This window comes from Sycon ciliatum, chromosome 3 (assembly GCF_964019385.1).
Source record: "Sycon ciliatum chromosome 3, ocSycCili1.1, whole genome shotgun sequence".
NCBI classification, from domain to species: domain Eukaryota; kingdom Metazoa; phylum Porifera; class Calcarea; order Leucosolenida; family Sycettidae; genus Sycon; species Sycon ciliatum.
Window position 1 is genome coordinate 34,094,981 of NC_088645.1, and position 18,660 is coordinate 34,113,640.

General features: G+C 47.5%; 1 protein-coding gene across 1 annotated transcript in view; it reads right to left on the reverse strand.

The window, feature by feature from the left end:
* LOC135812039 (uncharacterized) overlaps window positions 1–18,402 on the reverse strand; it is a 42,594-nt gene extending 24,192 nt beyond the window's left edge. Inside the window, exons 1-12 of the mRNA XM_065325352.1 lie at window positions 17,102–18,402; window positions 15,168–15,290; window positions 14,167–14,282; window positions 13,611–13,801; window positions 12,645–12,741; window positions 11,745–11,822; window positions 11,079–11,153; window positions 10,660–10,744; window positions 6,816–6,919; window positions 2,910–3,042; window positions 1,461–1,582; window positions 989–1,106 (exon numbers count right to left, since the gene is read on the reverse strand). Coding sequence (XP_065181424.1) covers window positions 989–1,106; window positions 1,461–1,582; window positions 2,910–3,042; window positions 6,816–6,919; window positions 10,660–10,744; window positions 11,079–11,153; window positions 11,745–11,822; window positions 12,645–12,741; window positions 13,611–13,801; window positions 14,167–14,282; window positions 15,168–15,290; window positions 17,102–18,062 — 2,203 coding nt within the window. The 5' untranslated portion in view covers window positions 18,063–18,402. The remainder of the gene's footprint in view (window positions 1–988; window positions 1,107–1,460; window positions 1,583–2,909; window positions 3,043–6,815; window positions 6,920–10,659; window positions 10,745–11,078; window positions 11,154–11,744; window positions 11,823–12,644; window positions 12,742–13,610; window positions 13,802–14,166; window positions 14,283–15,167; window positions 15,291–17,101) is intronic.
* Between the last annotated feature and the right edge of the window lie 258 nt (window positions 18,403–18,660).

Genomic DNA, 18,660 nt, shown 5'->3' on the forward strand with positions numbered 1-18,660 from the left:
CTTCTGATGATCGCCTAGTGCGTGAAACTCGGAGTAAAAACACTTTCCCTGTCCTGCTATTGTTTGAACCAGCTCTACCTCTCGGTATTGAACACTCTCTTGGACAGCCTGGAACCTCTCTATTTTATAGCTTCACAACTTGTAGTGAAAAATGCACTGATTCCAATGGTGAAGGTCCGAGGTGGATTGGAGCAGCCGTTGCCGAGTTATACGAGTTTGAAGTTTTGCAGTAAATTTGGTGACATCATGATGACGGCATTAACTTGCCCAGACTCGGCCGGATTTATGACCTAAGAGAGATAGATAGACTTTGTATGGGAGTAGATGGGGAAAAACCAATTTCTTTCTTGTTTCTCTACAACAACGAACTTCGAAAGAGATTTATTTCCAGCCGGGATACCGGTGGGGTGCCATATGTCCCATATCGAACAACGGAGGGCCAAAAAACTGGTTATTTTAGCTGCTCCTATGAAGCAGGTTGCAGGTTTGCCGAGTCAAAGGTTTGAAATCCTACTAGTGTGCCTTGAATGGCAGTCGGAAATCTACCAAGAGTCCGGCACATCATCTCCACTTAGTTACAACCAGCTTTGTCTACTACGCCAACAGTCAATATCTGGTACACGCATGGGGTGTCGGTACCAAGGGCGGGACAGTCAATATCTGGTACATGCCTAGGGTGTCGGTATCAAGGGCGTCACAAACGGTATGACCAGTATGACCATGGTTGTACCACTTTTCGCCCACGATGGCCTGCCCAGAGTGCCTGTGCAACGCTAGAATGTGTCCTGTTGGCCGAACCGAAAGCTCCAATTTTTCCCCGGGTACACCCACCCTGCACCCCCCGGTCGTACCACTCCACATTGCCCTGTGACGACCCTGAGTACTCATGGTTTCCTTTTCAGAAAATCCGATTTTTCCCCGGGTACACCCACCCCGCACCCCCCGGTCATACCACACTCCACTGCCCTGTGACACACTGGGTACTCACGCTTTCTTTTCGGTGCCGGCGGAGGATTGCGTTGCTTCATGGTGTTGACCCGCTTGATGACGGCGTTCAGTGTGCGAATGTACAGCGCTTGGGCAAGCGCATCGCGGCTGCTGTTTGCCTGGAGCAGAATCGGCAGAAGAAACAGAAGAAACGCGAGAGAGATTGTTTATGGTGCACTGAATCTGCATGAGTGAGAAGCATGTAAGTGGGAAACTCGACTTGAAATACAGCCTTGTTCGTTTACTTAATACCTCCTACACACCACATTCAACGCAAACCGGGCTTATACAGCTGATTTGCAAGAGAAAAAAAGCGTTTGCCTCATTTTTTTTAGAAGCGCACGTATGTATTATCTACCTGTTGACTTTTCACATGAAGATGTCTGGTTTAAAGTTTTTATAATTATTTCGCCAATGACGGTTACTTCACTTCTCCAGTGCTATTCACAGTAACGACTTTGTACAGGACTCACAGCAACTGGATCCGAGCAGGAGCGCAGTGATTGACCGCGGATCAGTCGTGTACGCGTGGTCAGTGCCTGGTACAGCGATACCGGGGATACTCCCAGCAGCGACGCCACAAGCTTCAGCTCATCTGCAGACAATACACATGAGGATGAAGACATAATATTGACAGGTTAGAGGGAAAGATGCAAACGGGAAAAGTCTGAAGAAAAACAAATTTCTCGTCACCACCAGGACTCGAGCCAGGGATCTTCACACGAGGCCAGCGATGCTCTAACCACTGAGCAATGACGTAGCTGCCATGATGAAACAATGTAGGGATTTCAGACCAGCTGCCTTTGGAAATGGTCATTCAAGGCGGCCGTGGTTATGAGTTCATGAGTAACTGGTAAGGCCAAGTTTGACGCTACGCTAAAAGAATATGAGCTGCATTTACATGTTCTAATTGTAGCCAATTGTGGCTTACAAAACAATCAGGAAAATGTCTTTCTGTCTCAGAGTTGAGTATTCTAAATCGTACATTTCAACTTTGCAAGTTCCAACAGGCTTCCTTAGCATCACTGAAGTACATTTGTTAACCCTTTGCGTGTGGATGACGTGTATACACGCGCCTGAACCCCATGCCGGTTCTCTGAGGACGTGTATACACGCACTTTGGTTTGCGTTGTGTACGTGGTGAATAGACCAGTGTACAAAGTTTCGTTACTCTGTGAAAGAGTATCCGATCTCCACATACGATACACCGTTGGAAAGGTATTGAGCTCAGCTTTCCAGAGATATAAAGTTCTTTGCGATAGGATAAAGATTCACTGAGTGGCGACAAAATGAACACGGAAATCACGGGCTGGAGTGATCGCGAATATTTTTGTTCGTGACTTCGCAGTTTTTTGGAGCGTGCCAGGGGATTTCCCTTTTGCCCTGCACATGCGTTATGGACATCAAATGAAGTGCGTAGATCTCAGCTTTGCAGAGCAGTTTGAATCGTGAAAATCGGTTGAATTTGAGCAAGGAGCCGAAATAGAATTTGTGACTGAGTTGTTGTTTCGTTCCGAAGCATGGTGGGCCAGTTTGGAGAGGTCATGGAAGTGGCCCTGGTGGAGCTGTGGAGCTGAGAGCTTCTAGGATGGATTCGCTTGGTCCTGATCTTTCCAACAAGCCCAGGATGAGGAAATTCCATCCAGGTGAACTGAAATGAGAATAAATTTGGTTCCGAGCAGCGCACCCAAACTCCACCAGGAGAGTCCATACTTAGGAGTGCCAGATTACTGTGGAAAACAGGCCAGCATGCAAAGGGTTAAGCTCAAAATTGGTAGGTTACAAAAATCCTTTTGGCAGTAATCGGAGGGACAACAATCCTACAAGAAAGCAGCTTTGCCTGTGCTATAACGAAGTGCAGTAAAGAATATAACACATACTGCTATGACACAAGTGCAGATAACGAAGCCGCTTTCCCTTACTTCCGGTGCCCTTGACGTCGAGCTGCGATCCGGAGCGGCTGTCCAGGACGAACTGGATTCCACTGAGTAGAACGACAGCCATGAGCACGCGCAAGACGTCCGTAATGGGTATTCCGAACCGTGCGATGCACATCTGAATGCAGCACAGCATTAACACGGTCGCCACACAAAATCAACTTTAATTAATTTCAGTACCAGCTGTAAGCTGGAAGATAGATATTGGAAATTCACAAATTTTCGGTGTACTTCTTTTTTCGATAGTTTCAGTGCATCTGTTTCATACCTCAAATTTCTGAAATTGGAGTACACCATTCCTAATATCAGTTTGAGGAATACCAACGTGGCACAGAAACCCAACCCTTCAGCAGGGCAAGCGAAACAGGTCTGGCAATGCAATATCCTCGTACCCATGACCACCCTCAGCAGTCAAACGACCACTTTCACGGTCACATGACTACCCTGGTGGTCGCGTGGCCAGTCTCAGCGGTCACATGACCACCCTGGTGATCACATGACCACCCTCAGCAGTCACACGACCACTGTCATCGGTCACATGACCAGCCTAAGCGGCCAAAAGGTATGCATTACCATGGTCTGACCAACCAGACCCGTTCCAGCGCGCCTATTCATAGGATATTGAGCGTCTGCTTAAACGGCCAGACGAGAAGGCATGCCTACCTAAGCATCAAGTGGAGAAAATAAACACGACCAGGGACTAAATATAATACCGTCCCATAGCAATAGATGATATGCCAAATAAGCGCTCGAAAAATGGAGAGGGCATGCCCAGGCTGAGCTTGTCAAGTGCACGGGATGTGCAAAGTACACAGATTTTAGGCTTGTCACTTGCTTACGCGCTCAAGTGCCGCACGTGCATGAATGGAAGGCATGCAGTTTCACCGTGACTGCATTTAGCATTTCCAGAGAAAAATTTCGGATAAAGAAAAGGAACTCCGACACCTTCGTGCATAGTTTGCTTTCAATTTTTCATTTTGATATCCGGATATGGGAGCAAGAAATATTTCGCCGCCAATCATTGCTTCTCGTTTTGCGGACCCACTTATGGACGAGATGATTTCTAGATGGACTTTTGCTCAGCTGAAGACTTACCTGGGGGCTCACTCAGTGAGATACCGGTATATGGAAACCAAAATGATTTGTTGCAGAGGTAAGATCGAAAGACTTTGTCATTGCTCTTCGGTAGACAAGCATCCCACTGACGACAATGTCCATCCAATGTATTGTTGATGCTGAAGGTCGAAGTATTACTCCAGTGCCCCTGAGCTTCACATGGATGACAAGGATGGCAGCCGGCGCCGCGCAACGAAAGGGCAATCAAAATCCGTTCCTCCTTCACTGGTTGCTACAGCAGCGAGTACCTTGTCACCATCTGCATCGGGAACAGAAGAAGATGCTTCTCCAGTGAATACAGCAAATCATAGATGCTGCTCAGCAAACAGACGCAGAATCTCCCACGGAAGGTTGGAACCATCGCTCGAAAGATCTGCAACATGGTGTTTCTGTTGGTGCTGTACTCCAGTATCTTCAGAGTACCTAACGACACAAAATCATTCCGGCATCAGTTCTTTTTCTGGCCATGCATTCACGGTGGTGAATGTTGCTTCCAGGAACAAAAGAATTTTGGACCGCAGCGAGACTTTGTCAAGGTTTTACATCTCAGAGGAAGAAGGAGAGCTACAGACCGGCTCAAGTATGCGCTACAGTGCTTTAAAAGCATGTAACAAATCGAAGTGATGTCTGCATATTTCACTTACACTTCTGGCATTGCATACTCCTGCCACCGCATTGTTGCACGGCTGCTGACCTTCAACTAATGCGAGATGAAAAGACAAGACCTGCCATCTGCAGACAGGAACTTAGCGACAGCAGCAATGGGGCGCAAGGGTCAAAGAGCGCCGTTGCGTAACCGGCGATGGATGTCAATGTGGAGCGTGCAGGGACAAATCAAACCTCAGACATGAGAGATATCACCGAAACTGATCTGGAGAACTTGTGCGAAGCTATGAAAGACGTTTATGCCAAACTGCCCACTCCTTGCTGTACTGCCTGACCAGCTCAAGTATGTGCTACAGTTCTTTAAAAGCATGGACCGAATCGAAGTGATGCCTGAATATTGCACTTACACTTCTGACATTGCACACTCCTGCCACCGCATTGTTGCACGGCTGCTGACCCTCAACTAATGCGAGATGAAAAGACAAGACCTGCCATCTGCAGAGTCAGGGATCTAGCAACAGCAGCAATGGGGCCCAAGGGTCAAAGAGCGCCGTGACGCAACCGGCGATGGATGTTAATTTGGAGCGTGCATCGACAAATCGAACCACAAACATGAGAGATATCACTGAAAGCGATCTGGAGAACTTGCGCAAAGCTATGAAAGACGTTTATGCCAAACTGCCCTCTGCTCACTGTACTGGCAGCAAAGGTGAAGATCCAAAATGTCCAAGTGAAGTAGGGGCCTGTTCCATGCGGATCAGTCCTATGTCACCACCTGATTCCAGAAGGTATGGAACATTTGCCTTGTGACACTGAGACGGAAGAACAGTCTCACACTGGTAACAAGTTCATTAAATTGCCTTTGTGCCAGGAAATCCCATCTTCCCTATCCCACGTCACAGAGAAGGTGTTTGTAACAGAGGCAATAGCGGTAGAGCGCCAGCGCCGTACCTGACAGCAGATTGGCAGCAACATATGGAATAGGCTGAGAAGCAAGACCCCGAGGGCTCTGCGGTTTCATGCCAGCACTCACCGGAATTAAGGAGATAACCTCACAGTTTGCTCTGTCATTGCCCCAGACAACCAATTTGTTATGTGTTCCTGCTATCAGTCAGGGCCATCGCAAACGGAGTAGTTGTACTTTGGTGTTGTATTCATTTTTTTGCTAGGCCAATCCCCACAGACAATAAGTCTTTTTACAGGATTCCCGAGGTATTAAGTGCGTGAAAAAAGTCAAATGAAGAAACCCAGGCTGCATGCTACGTCAGTATGTGTTGCAAAAGGGGCTGCATAGAGCGTTATAACCTTCTACGCAGCTTCTGCCGCCAGGTTGCCTCCTTCGTCATATCATGATGAAGGAGGCCCGGTGGCTCTCCGATGGAAGAGAACTCCACTACAGTCGTCCCTCTCTAATCCGGCACTTTATAATCCAGCACCCTCGATAAACCAGCACAATTTTCAGTAGCCAAAATGTCCTCTTCATGCACATTGCAGCAGTATATCAGATTTGTTAATCCAGCACCCTCCCTAATCCAGCAGATTTTCGTGGCACAAATGGTGCCGGGTTATATAGGGACCACTGTATCAGGGACCAGGCATTGCAAAGAGAAACCATGCTGTGAAGCAGTATTAGGTAGAGCTCGCACCTTCGCTCGAGGCCAGCGATGATGCTCTGACCACTGAGCTATGGTGTAGCTGTCATACCAGCAGAGACCGTTCAACATTTTCTTCAGACTTTGAAACTCACACTTCCTGTGACCCTACACAGGCGGGTCGGACGCAGCCCTCACTGTTCCCACACACTTCACGCACAAACTAGTACACGGGCAGTCCTAATGTATCAAATATTCATAAGTTGACGGTATGGAAAAGGGAACCAGGACCCAGGTTTGCAATCTACCGTCCCATACCAACTGGCAGGGGCGGATCCAGGCCTGCAACCTGAGAAATGTCGAAAATACAACAGCAAACTTTCTATGGACAGGCACACTTATCATAGTTACACCATGATACCTAATTTCAGAAACCCCTGTGGGTGCGAGAGCGCCTGTGGGTAATCCCCTGGGTCTGGCGTCGATTTGATTAGGTCGAAGGGTTATATTCTTCATGCGTAATGTGGAAGTACTGCAATGACTTCCATACGGTGTCTGATCAATCATTGGAGCTCACCTTCCATCGGTTGTATTCAGCCTGTACATCAGCAATGTGATCAAGCGAGGAGCCAATGAGTTGTTTTAGGGTGTCTTGGGTCAATGACTCAATCTGCAGCTTGACTAAGAGCAACAGGATAATCAAGATAGAACAGTGTGTCAGACAAAACCTACACACACGAACACACAAGCAAAATCGTACCCGCATGCAAGAACATGCTCATAATTATACTCCTGCCCATCGCTGACGCGATGATAGCGAACAGGCTATGTTTAGATATAGCAACTTGCCTCCTGCGTAACATACGCCGCTAGCCCTGAAACCCATACAGCCCCCACATTGACTGACATCCTTCCTCAGAGTGCTACAAGACTAGGGCTGAAACAATTATACCGCTAACTCGCATAACGATCGTTGAGAGTGCAATCGATAATCGTTAATGTTCAAAACGAGTGCTAACGATGAGGTTTGCGGATGTACACGAGTATCGATAAATATACTGGCAGGACAATACCTTTAAACTACTATTCAAGGACGCATAGTACCCTACAACACAAGTTGTGTGGCTCTGAAGATTCAAAGATGAATCGGAGGGATAGCGGAGGGATAGCTAAGCGAACATGAACGATACAAAGTCGAACACCTCACAGTCCTGTTCTTGGACTATGAGAATTCAAATGAAAAATAAACATCTGTAACAAAATAAAATAACATTTTCACACGACGATAGTTTCGACACGTTTACTTAAGGTTATCTTCCATTGTCTGGCTGTTTTTGTCCATGGACGCAGCAACGTTATCAACTCAATCCCTCTTTGAACTCGTCCTACATTAGTGCTGCGAAAACCTTCTACATCTCCATTTCCGGACTAAGCCTGGACTCAAACCATCTCTGGGACATCTACTGGCTTGCTACCAGTGATTTGTGTGGCGAACGTCTTGTATCAAGTCCATATCGACGGCATAACCTCCCACACAGACCTCGATTGCTTGCCCAACTATCGAACTTAGCATTAACGCTACATGAAACGTCGCATCTCGCCCTTCAGTGGAGCAGGGCGGGGTTATTGGTCCACCGTCAGGAGCTCACCGCAGAAGAAGTTAGCGCCTGGCTACCGACTCAAGGAAGTCTGTTCTCGGTGGAACACTAGAAAATGTGACGAAATTGCTCCACAAACGTTTCGACTCGCATGAACAGTACCAGCAAGCTCTTTTAGATGGGCTGGAGCAAGATGTTCCAAAGCTGCTCCCTCTCTTGCACGTTGCCTACCGCTACAGGCGACTTATCGAGTTTGCACACTGCTTTCATAGCACTGTAGCCAGAGATCTATCATTGTTCTCATTGATGGTACGGGATACGAGCAGCAGAACTTCTCATCCGTACCCATTGTGTACGTGGACCCATCACCAGGACCTCCATTGGAAAAGTGTGTATGAATTCAGGTCTACTCCAGAGGATGACAAACATGTCCGCAGGACCAGAGGCCGGATTGACGTGACCATTCAACTTTTAGATCATTCCGTTATGAGTCTCCTGATACCGGGAAAGCTTCGGACCTCCCAGATGACGATTACTTTGAAGCTGTCACTGAGTATAACAAAATCTGGAAGGAGTTGTCGCAGTCCACTCGCCCCAGTCTTGAAGGTATACACCATAAGTTGGGAACGTTTCTCCTGTCATCAACATCACCGACTCCAGGAAGGAATTTACGAAAGAGGAATTGGTGAACGCCATGATAATTTTTGGCAAGAATCTTGTTGACGAAGCAACTAGCAAATCCACCAACTAACAATGGAGAGTAGAGCCGCAGCACGTCGCCTACAGGAACTGTGTGATTGAAAGAGACTGTGTTGTTCTGTGTAAGGGCCATGATATCAATACGTCAGTAGAGTTGGATGCCGATGGTTTGACAAATACCTTTTTGATCCCGTCCACGATGATATCAATACATCAGTAGAGTTGGAAGCAGATCAAACACCTTGTCAATTCTGTCAAAGATGATATCAATACGTAAGTAGAGTTGGATGAAGATGCTTCGACAAACACTTTGTCGATCCCGTCCACGATCATGCTATCTGGCTATGGGCACCGTGGTCTGCTGAAAAGCTATGCGCTGATCGATTTTAACACAGCCGACGTTGGGCAGTGTAGCGGGACCATGAAAAATATCACGCATAAGTGATAAGTAAAATACGGAATGCGTGCGGCAAGGCTAACATCTTTAAAGCCTAACATTTGTGCCATCACTCGCAGTGCTTTGCAACCACCAGTTCCCGACTGTCCTGGGAAATTGAGCTGATCTTTTCCACCTCACTTTCCTGGCCCTACTGGAAAACGTCATACAGTCATCGTCTCCCATTTTCTCTGGTATGGTTGTTGTTGTTGTTGTTGATTTTTATTTTGCTTCGCAAGGCCAAACGGGCAAAGGTGCCCAATTCTATGGAAGCGAATTTCAAAAGGGAGAGAGCTACGGGGGGAGAGAGAGAGAGAAGAGAGAGAGAGAGAGAGAGAGAGAGAGAGAGAGAGAGAGAGAGAGAGAGAGAGAGAGAGAGAGAGAGAGAGAGAGAGAGAGAGAGAGAGAGAGAGAGAGGGGGGAGGGGGGAGGGAGGGAGGGAGATGATAAGCAATTTTGTAGCGTCAACAGAGCGATTTTGCAGTGTCAATAGAGCGATTTTGAAGCGTCAACAGAGGGAACACAAAGAGTTCATAAGCGCACAAGCACGCAGAGAAGAGTAAATGACGTGGTGTGTGGACGGGAAAAGTCAGACAGAGCATTCATTGCAAGGTGTAGGGAATGGAGGCAAGCTTAAATTGCTGGGCAGCCTTGATCTCCCTTACACTCCTTGGGAGAGCGTTCCAGGCCAAGGCTGCCTGAAAGGCCAGGCGAGATCTGCCGGCTTCTGACTGTGCCGAGGGGACAGTGAGGCCCCTGGAAACCTGGTGCCGGGTGGTGCTGCCAGCTGATGGTGAGAATAGGTCCTGGAGGACACTGCTGGCTTTCCCATTGACACAGCGCCACACCAGGACGAGCCGCTTCTGGGCGTAGCACTCCCGAACTCTGTACAGGGACATCCGTTCGAGCAGAGGCTGAGCCGAGGTGTGAGGCGGCAAACCGTATACCGCTCTCGCCGCTCGGTTAGTAAAATTTAGTGAGTTATTCAAATGCTAATGCAACATAGCCCATGAGCATATCGTGGCTCCAGAGGACGATTGATGTAGGATTTCCTAAAGCAGGAAATATGTGCACATATGCACATGCTCATTCGCATGATGTGCACACTCATGCAAGTGACGTATTGATGCCTGGTATGGTATCAATACGTCACTCGTGTGAATGTGCACTTAGTGTAGCTCACGCAGCAGGGTGGCTGCTACACGGAGACTTATCTGCACCGCGACTGCAGTTGATCAGTAGTACCAGCTGCAATTCAACTCTGCTATACCTACACTGTGTACATATAAATATGTACTGTACTCGCCAAAGCAATCCAACCTTAAGAGTGAAATAGCATTGCTGGGCGCTACGCAGCCCTGGCACTCCACATTATTGGTGTGTGCACTCGAACGCGGCGTTTCTCTATTCAAGAGGTTGGATTTCTCCAGCACTGTATATCGACAAGGCTGCTGTTAGTCCTGCTGTGAAAACGCCTTGAAACTCTAAACCTGCTTTAGGAAATCCAACATTCTTCCTCCTCTGGAGCGTTCGCCTGCATTGTTGTATTACCAGTAGTATCAGTACTACTCCCCTTTCCCGCCCCTGTCCCTTCTTCCTGCCCCTCCCCTCCCCTTCCCCCTCTTTTTATCCCTCTTCCTGCCCTCTCCCTCTTCCTTCATCTCCCCGGAAATGGTGGGAGTTCTTACCTTTGTCTTCGGGTGAGATGGAGGCAAGCATCATGCTGAGGATACGGTACATTGACCGATCCTTCGACGACCGGAACACATGAGCCTGCACGAACAACATACCAAAACAATGAACCAGTCAAATAAGAAGCAACAGTGTCCGTGATACCGAACCAAAGCACCAACAGGGCTCTTTCGCACTATCAGTCGAGAACGAGTGAACTGCTCATTCATAATCTGGATTCGATGCTTCGTGCAAGCTCTACAGAAAGGCTCACCGATACTCGTGCACGTCAGTTCATTCGATACTGTCCCTTCAGGTATTGCTGTCACGTCAGCACATTCATAATCTAGAGCTTACACAAGAGAGATTGGAAGCTGTGTCGCAACTATTTCACGTATTACTACGATCATAAGGCAACATTTAATCTAGAGCTTACCTGATCTGCGAAGTAAGCGTGGACTCTGCTTCTCACTATCACACCTGCCGTCAGCTGCAACTCCGTGACGAGTCCCTGAGCAGAAATTGAGGAAAGCAAGACAGAGATGGAGTGAGCAATGCCCCAAATGCGCACGGGGGAAAATCCCTCTTCTTGACTCTGCCATCGTCATGGGCAACGTATTGTGAACATTATCGCAAACTAGGGGCTTGAGAAACTATACAAATGACCTGATTCGAGTACACAGTGCTGCCTTCGATGCACGTATTGAAGATTGTAATGTGACATTTCACCATGTGTACGAGAGAATTCAAAGTTCAGGGCACATGTCGGTTCACGATTACATCATCAGTCAAATACTTTGGACAAACCAAGGCACTGACTGTAATGCACTAGCTCAAGTGAAACAGCCGACAAAGGAGGTAGTGAGTTATCTCCTATAGGAGAATCAGCCGACCAACGCTGTATATTTAAACCCCATAACGAATCCGCTATTCCTTTAGGGATTTGAAAAAAACTGGTCCCCTTGTGCATGTCAAATGAAAGATATCATACCATTATCCTCAGTGACGATTTTTAACCAAAAACGGAGGAAACCTTCAAGAAAATATGCCAAGCATTTTTTTATTCAAACAAAAAACTACTCAGTGACTGGCGCTTGCTTACCACTCTGGAAGAATCCTTGCTTTCACTGGTCTGTGCCGTGATCATGGGCTGCAGGACAGTCACAGCTGCTGCATAGTGCTACAGGCAAGCAACAACATCAAACCAATGGGACGGGCTAGGATCTCAAACATGACACTAGTCACATAAACCGCAATTCGAGCACGAGCAGTACTGGATAGTGGGCATGAACGTATCAGAATTCACCAAATCTTCATTTTGGAATGAAATGATGAGAAGGATTGAGGATAGTCTAATTTCAGAAGTTTTCTGTGCTCAATATTTTCGGTATGAGGGCAAAAGGCCAGGTTAGTGAACAGAAAATTTCGGTACAGAGAAGCAGTTCTCTATTCGAGTACCGTATTTCCCCGTAAGTTAGTACGTACTAACTTCACAGCCACATGAGTACTAACTTTCGGGGGTGGTACTATCTTTCGGGGAGTACTTTTTTATCGGGGGTAAATGACACACAGTGGGAAGCCTGCGCATATGATGTATGTGCTGTACGGTGTCTGTACATGTAGGACGGGTACGAACTTACTATCTTTCGGGGGGAACTGTCTTTCGGGGTGATAACCCTCGGCAGTGGAAAGTATATTTTTCATAGGGGGGGGGGGGGGGGTGCTAAGTCATTGGGGAGATCTAACTTACGGGGAAATACGGTATGTGTGTTAGTGTTTGTTCAATGTATTGAAATCTTAGGTATGAAACAGATGCACTGAAAGTTGCGAAGTATACCGAAATTTTGTGAAAATACAGTACATGGATGCTACACTGTTTAGTGAAGGTCAGGTACGTGGGCGAGCACATAGTCAGGCAGTCAGGCAGTCAGGCAGGCAGTGAGAACTCGGGAAGGAAGGCAGATTAAACACACACACACATGCACACCTCGACAGTACTCACCTTGAAAGGCTCGGCAAGCAGACCATGGCTGGCATTCTCAAAGAGCAGTCGCACAAGAAGCTGCGACGCAAACGTTTTGCCACTGCCACTCTCCCCACTGAGCAACGAAGAGAACCACAATATCAAAACAGAACACTCAGCCATTGTTAACTGGCCAGCTGGATTATGACATTAGCTCCTGGCTCAGAGCACCTCGAGTACGAGACAATCTCATACATCTTACTTCCAATAGCTCCAATAGCTGAAAGGAATTATGGGCAAGAGCAGGGCTATCATTTAATCTTTTTTCCCGAAACGCTCCAATTTTTAAAGTTCTTCCGACAAACCCACCGGAAACAAGAAACATGGATTGTTCATGCTGCTCCCACTAATCCCTTTCAGAGCATTCTTGAGAGGGATTGAACCAAAATGGTAGCAAGAGGTGACCAGTGAAGAAGTTGTATTTCTCGCCGGCCGAGCGCAGCGAGATAGGCGAGAAATGATTTCTCACGAAATATTTTCAGTTGCAAATATGGCATCTGGTGTGTTCTTTGTTGTCGCTTCTTTTGCTGACTTCTTCAGTCAGTTTTGAGTCTCACCAGTGTCCCTGCCCTCCCACCAGTCACATCTGGCTGCGGCCAACTACCCTTCACTTTGTGTGTTGTCGCTATTGCTGTCTATGTCTCTGTGTATGCCAGTATATGTGGAGCGAGAAAGTGTTTGCTCCGAACATCGGAGCTAGCGTTTCCTGCCAACTGACTTCTTGCAGGTTTGGCGAGTGGAAGGTTCGATGGGCTTCTCGTGTGCTCTAGACGCAGTCATGAGTCATTCAAGTGTCCAGTCAGTCGGCAAGAGTTTACCAGATTATTAGTATAAAGAGCCCAGGGTAGAAACCGACATGATTCAGCATTTCAGTCCCCCGCATCGTCTACCCGGGTGCTAAAGACTCCCTGGCAATAGGTTAAAGGAACATAGCATTAGCCGTACCTTAGTAGGACGGAGATGCTGGGAACACCGTCTTGCAGTTGATTGACAATGGTTTGGGTTATCGTACCCAGCTGGTTTGCGGACACCGGTAGCGCACCGTACACAGCTCTGAGGGGCGGCGTTGCAGCGTTGCTCTCACCGCTCGTGCCAGCGTAGCTGTTCAGAACTAGAGTGATGCCGCCAAGCATCGTCTGCAGGGAAAACATAGGCCAGTACAGGAGCACGTGACAAACACGAACCTTCACCAGATAAGACAACTAATCCACAAGCGTCATCAAAAGGAAGTGATGTGCTAAGAGATTTATGTATTTTCCGCAGTGTAAGCGCACTTTGACCGCTCGTAATTTATCTAACAAGACTCGATGCGGCTTTTACTATGGTGATTAAATGAACAGTGAAACCCAGGGTAGATATAATTATGTATTTCATGGCAAAAAATCTGGGTGCGGCTTGTACTCCAGTGCTTGTACTCCACATAATGCGGTAATTTGTTACGAATTGGATTTGCCTCTCGTCCATTGCTGTTTGCCTGCACCGGCACAGCCGTGTCCCTTACCACATTGTGTCCGTGCACTAGTCGGCGACGCAGGTGTCCGAGGATCTCCTTCTCCGACGCAGCACTGTCCAGCTGGACCAGGTCGTAAATCTCGGCCAGAACTTCATCGCTAGCGCCTGCATAAACACATGGTTGACGGAGATACACACATATAAAACAAGAATCCGAAAAAGACAGTAAAAATACACATCACGGATCCTTATGGAGAAAAAAATTACTGATCTAAAATTTATGGTGGTCAACAGATTGTGATGACAGAATCTACCACGTAAAGTAGCTATGAGCGGTATGTGGCTGGGCTCCAAATGACCACATTGCAGAGGTGACGAGAATGATGTGCTGGTAGTGAGTCAGCTGAATCACTTTTGGGTGCTATGTATATAGCGAGAGTCAGCAGAGTCGCTTATGGGCGATATGTCCACACAGTGAGGCAGGGGTTTGGCTTGGGATAGTGCGTTGCCATACGCTGTAACTTTACCTAAACATCTAAATTGGTGCGATACTCGCATAACTTCAGGAGTACGAAAAGGACAATAGAGTTATAAACGCACAGGTGTACGACACACTACTGTATAGAGAGTGTTGAGTATGAATTTGTACTCGAGTATATCGCAAGTAGCTACCCAGGCCAACAGAACGAAAGGTCAGTATGACGTAGTACGAGTGCATGCAGGCCGGCCAGCTTAGGAAAGGTTGTAGGTAAGATTGTACGGGAGGAGGTACCTAACACGAGTTATATTTGGTGTAACTTAAAGCATGCCGTTGGTGTTTCAAGCAATCATTAAATTTCGGTCATTTCGGTAGAGAAACTAGGCACCTACAAGTACTTGAAGTAAATTTAAATTTAGGCAAAATGGCGCCGGAGTATGCACTGTATGTGCAGGGAACGTAGGTCACTTTAAAATTATCCATTTCACCTGAAACCTGGCAGGTGCCGGACACTGAAATGTTACTCCACCTAAAATTACATGTTATACAGTATTGCATCATGAAAACTGCACCTTGCGTTGAGCCGTCGTTGTCCTGCCGCTGAGTCACCAGCTGACCCGACAGAGAAGCTAGCTGCTGGTTGGCACGGCGAAGGCTGCTGAGCAACGAACTGCCACTCAGACGGGATTCGTCTCCTGCAAAACCCCACAACAGATCGGAAAAAGTACCAATAAAACAAAGTCGAATCTTCGGCAGCAGAACCTTAATTTTTGAAACCTGGGGTCATTCCGTGTGTTGTGCCATCCACATTATCAAAAATGAATGACTAGCCAATAGTACATGACGTAGTGTCACTCTGACGTTGCACGGGCATTCCAAGGCATGTAGGACTATACACAGGTGATGTGTGTAGCCTGTGTTAAGCCTTGTCTAAGGATATAAATTATTTGTAAGCCTTATGACTTCTCAATATAACAGACAAACTTCTATTGGGCGCTTTCGATTAGGGGCCATCCGTAAATATAGATATTTATTTTGAAACGAAAACTAGTCGTTTAGGGGAGGGGGTTTAGCACCTGTTCGTTTCTCAAAAAATATCGATGTACATTTGGTATGCGTGAGCATGTCCAGAAAAAAAGACCAAAAATATCGATACTATGTACCATGTGTATGTGTTCGTTTCTCAGGGGGGGGGGGGGGGGGGGAGGGGGGTTGAAGAGAAACGACTAGTTTTCGTTTCTAAAAAAATATCGGTATTTACGGAAGACCCTTACTGTAATTTCACAAATTTTAGGTGTACTTTTATGCGTGTGGTTCATACCTAAATCTTCAATACACCGAATAAACACTAAACACCCCTAATCCAATATGGAACTACTTCTCTGTGCCTAACATTTCTGTTCATCTAACCTGGCCTTTTGCCCTCACACCGAAAATATTGAGTACCTAAAATTTCTGAAATAATTAGAGTACACATTCTGGACCCAGCTTTTATAATTCTGGAATGAACAGAATGATCGGATTGCGGCCATGGTAAACAAACAGCTACATGTAAAATCGTAAAAGGGGATCACGTGGTATCCCATGCACCCTTGGGCACACGTGGACCTAGCAATCATGACGTGTACACTGAGTGCGTCAGTTCTGGCGGAAGAATCAGCAATTTAGAATTGACGGAATTCAAATCGTTGATTCTGACCAGGACATTAATTTCGTGTAATGGAATGATGCATTCACCATAACTAATAATTATTCTAGAATTGACCAATGATGTAATTGAACCGCCCATTGAGATCTCCAAAGCCTGTGTTGCAGCACTTTCCACAGCCCATTATTAACACATACCAGTTACATGTAGGTAATGTGCTAAGTGGACCCACTAGGCATATGCGCATAATGCTGGCAGAAAAATTGGCAGAATTCGGTACTTTTTCTGGTAAGTTTCATGCATGTTTGGCATGTGGATGAAGAAATGGAGCAGAATTCGAGGAATTGCCCGCCATAAGGTTTGTATGGTTCTGCCAATTTCACTGCTTTTTGGAGCAGAATCTGCCAGTCACCTTTTCAAGCATTATCCGCCCTAGGACCCACAGCACTTCACTGCTAACAGTAATAATAATTGTTTTGTACAACCTCAAACCCATTGCTGTCAGGGTAATAGTAATTACTGTACAGCAATCACATTGCACTTGACGAAACTGAAGTGCTACTTCTGAAATGTCACTACGACTACTAGGTCTGCATCCCCACTTCAACCATACAAATAATTGTGTATCCAACACCAGTATAAATCAGGTCAAAAATTAAAAATAGTGACTGACCATGACTACTAGTGGCGGTAGTGCTACAGAGACAACAACGACAATTTTGAAAGTACAGTCTCGGCCCACTGACTGTAGCCGAACTCTGATGAAGCCTTTGAAATTCAAGGTCCAGTAACATGATTGTTCAGGCTATTTGTGCCGGCAGTAACACAACGGGGTGGTCAATACAGAAATCACAGTACCTGTTGGAGAGCGTCGCAGGCTGCCGGAGAGTTGCTTCAGCGGAGAGACGCAGCGCTGGACGTCCGCCACGCGGCCACGCAGCTCCTTCAGTTCCTTGCCTAGCTGCTCGCGTTGCGTTGCCGTCAGAGCCAGCGAGTCTCGCTCGAACATCTTGGCCTGTGCGGACAAGTCGTGCTTCAGGCGCTGCACGTCGCGATTCAGAGCGCCGCTGACCTTTCGCTCCTCCTGAAGATGACTGCGGTGCTCCTGTAGAGAGCCTTCCATGGAGCGCACGGTGCGGATGTGATTCTGCCGCTCATCTTCTAGCTGTCGCTCGCTCTTGCCAAGGCGCTCCTGGAGATCTTGGTTAATGCGCAGCAAGCGGATTGTTTCCCCGCTGCCACCGTAGACCGATTTGGAGCGAGCAAGGCGAGGTGCGTCTATGCTTTCGCCGTGCCAGTCGGGTGCCGGAGGTCGCGGGCCGATAGGAGGCTGCTGCTGCTTGTGCTGTGCATTCTGTTGCGCACTCTTGCTTGCCCATTGCATTGGAACCGTGCCGACCTCGCGACTCAGGGATGAAGTCTTTGAACTGATAGCGGCCTTGACCGCCTGCTGCTGCTGCTGGTGCTGCGTCTTTTGCTGTTGCTGCGCATTTTGCTGCTGCAGAGAGGATAGCGTTTGGTTTGCCTGCGATTGTGGCGGACTCCTGGTTCTTGTGCTGCTACTTGTAGGGAGCGATGGTCGTGTGAAGGGATGCGCTTGCTGCTGCGACGGAGCCTGTGCCTGTGGTATTGTGGGTAGATTTGGCGCTTGCAGCAAGGGCCCAGGGTGTGAAGGATGCGACGTTGTCGAGGCTGGTGCACCTGCAGCTGCTGCAGATTGAGTCTGTGGTGCTTGTGGCAGAGGCACGCTTCGCCGTCGCCATGCAGGCTGAGGGGGTCCGGCACTGAACTGTTTCTGCTGGTGAAGAGAATCGCCCATACTGCTTCAGGAGAGTTGCGTACCTCTCAGTCTGCCCTTGGTGTTCTCCAAACCGACATACACGACGCGTGTGCCACAACAATTATTACCCGGCTATGCACTACTAGTGGAGAGTTTCATCTTTTACCTCTCTATAAAACCACAATTGCAATAGTTTCCACCCGCGGACGGTGTTACTGGAAAAGAAAAGATTCTTCTTCCGACCGGAAAGAAGGACTGGTGCAGTAGTAAATCGGTACTAGTAGTAGGGAGGCGAATCTAATTCGGCCTTCCTAACTTCGGAAGAAGTTTCTCTTCTACATACCACTGGTACATGACTAGCCGGGACTCTGTGCAGAAGTGGTTGCCGAAGGAAAACTAACTTTTTAATACATGTAGTTGTTTGGTGTGCGTGTGCCAGTCGACAACAGCAAAGACACGGCTAGAGATAGCCGTACTGCACGTCCTGTAATGTGTTGTCTGTGGTGTTGGCCCGGATAAGTCCGCAATCCATCGAGCTCAAATTTCCAATCCTGGGAAAGACGACACCTGTCGGACGAGCGGCTGCGAAATGTAGGCAGGATTCCTTCACGGTCATGCTGATGAGCCTTTGAGTTTG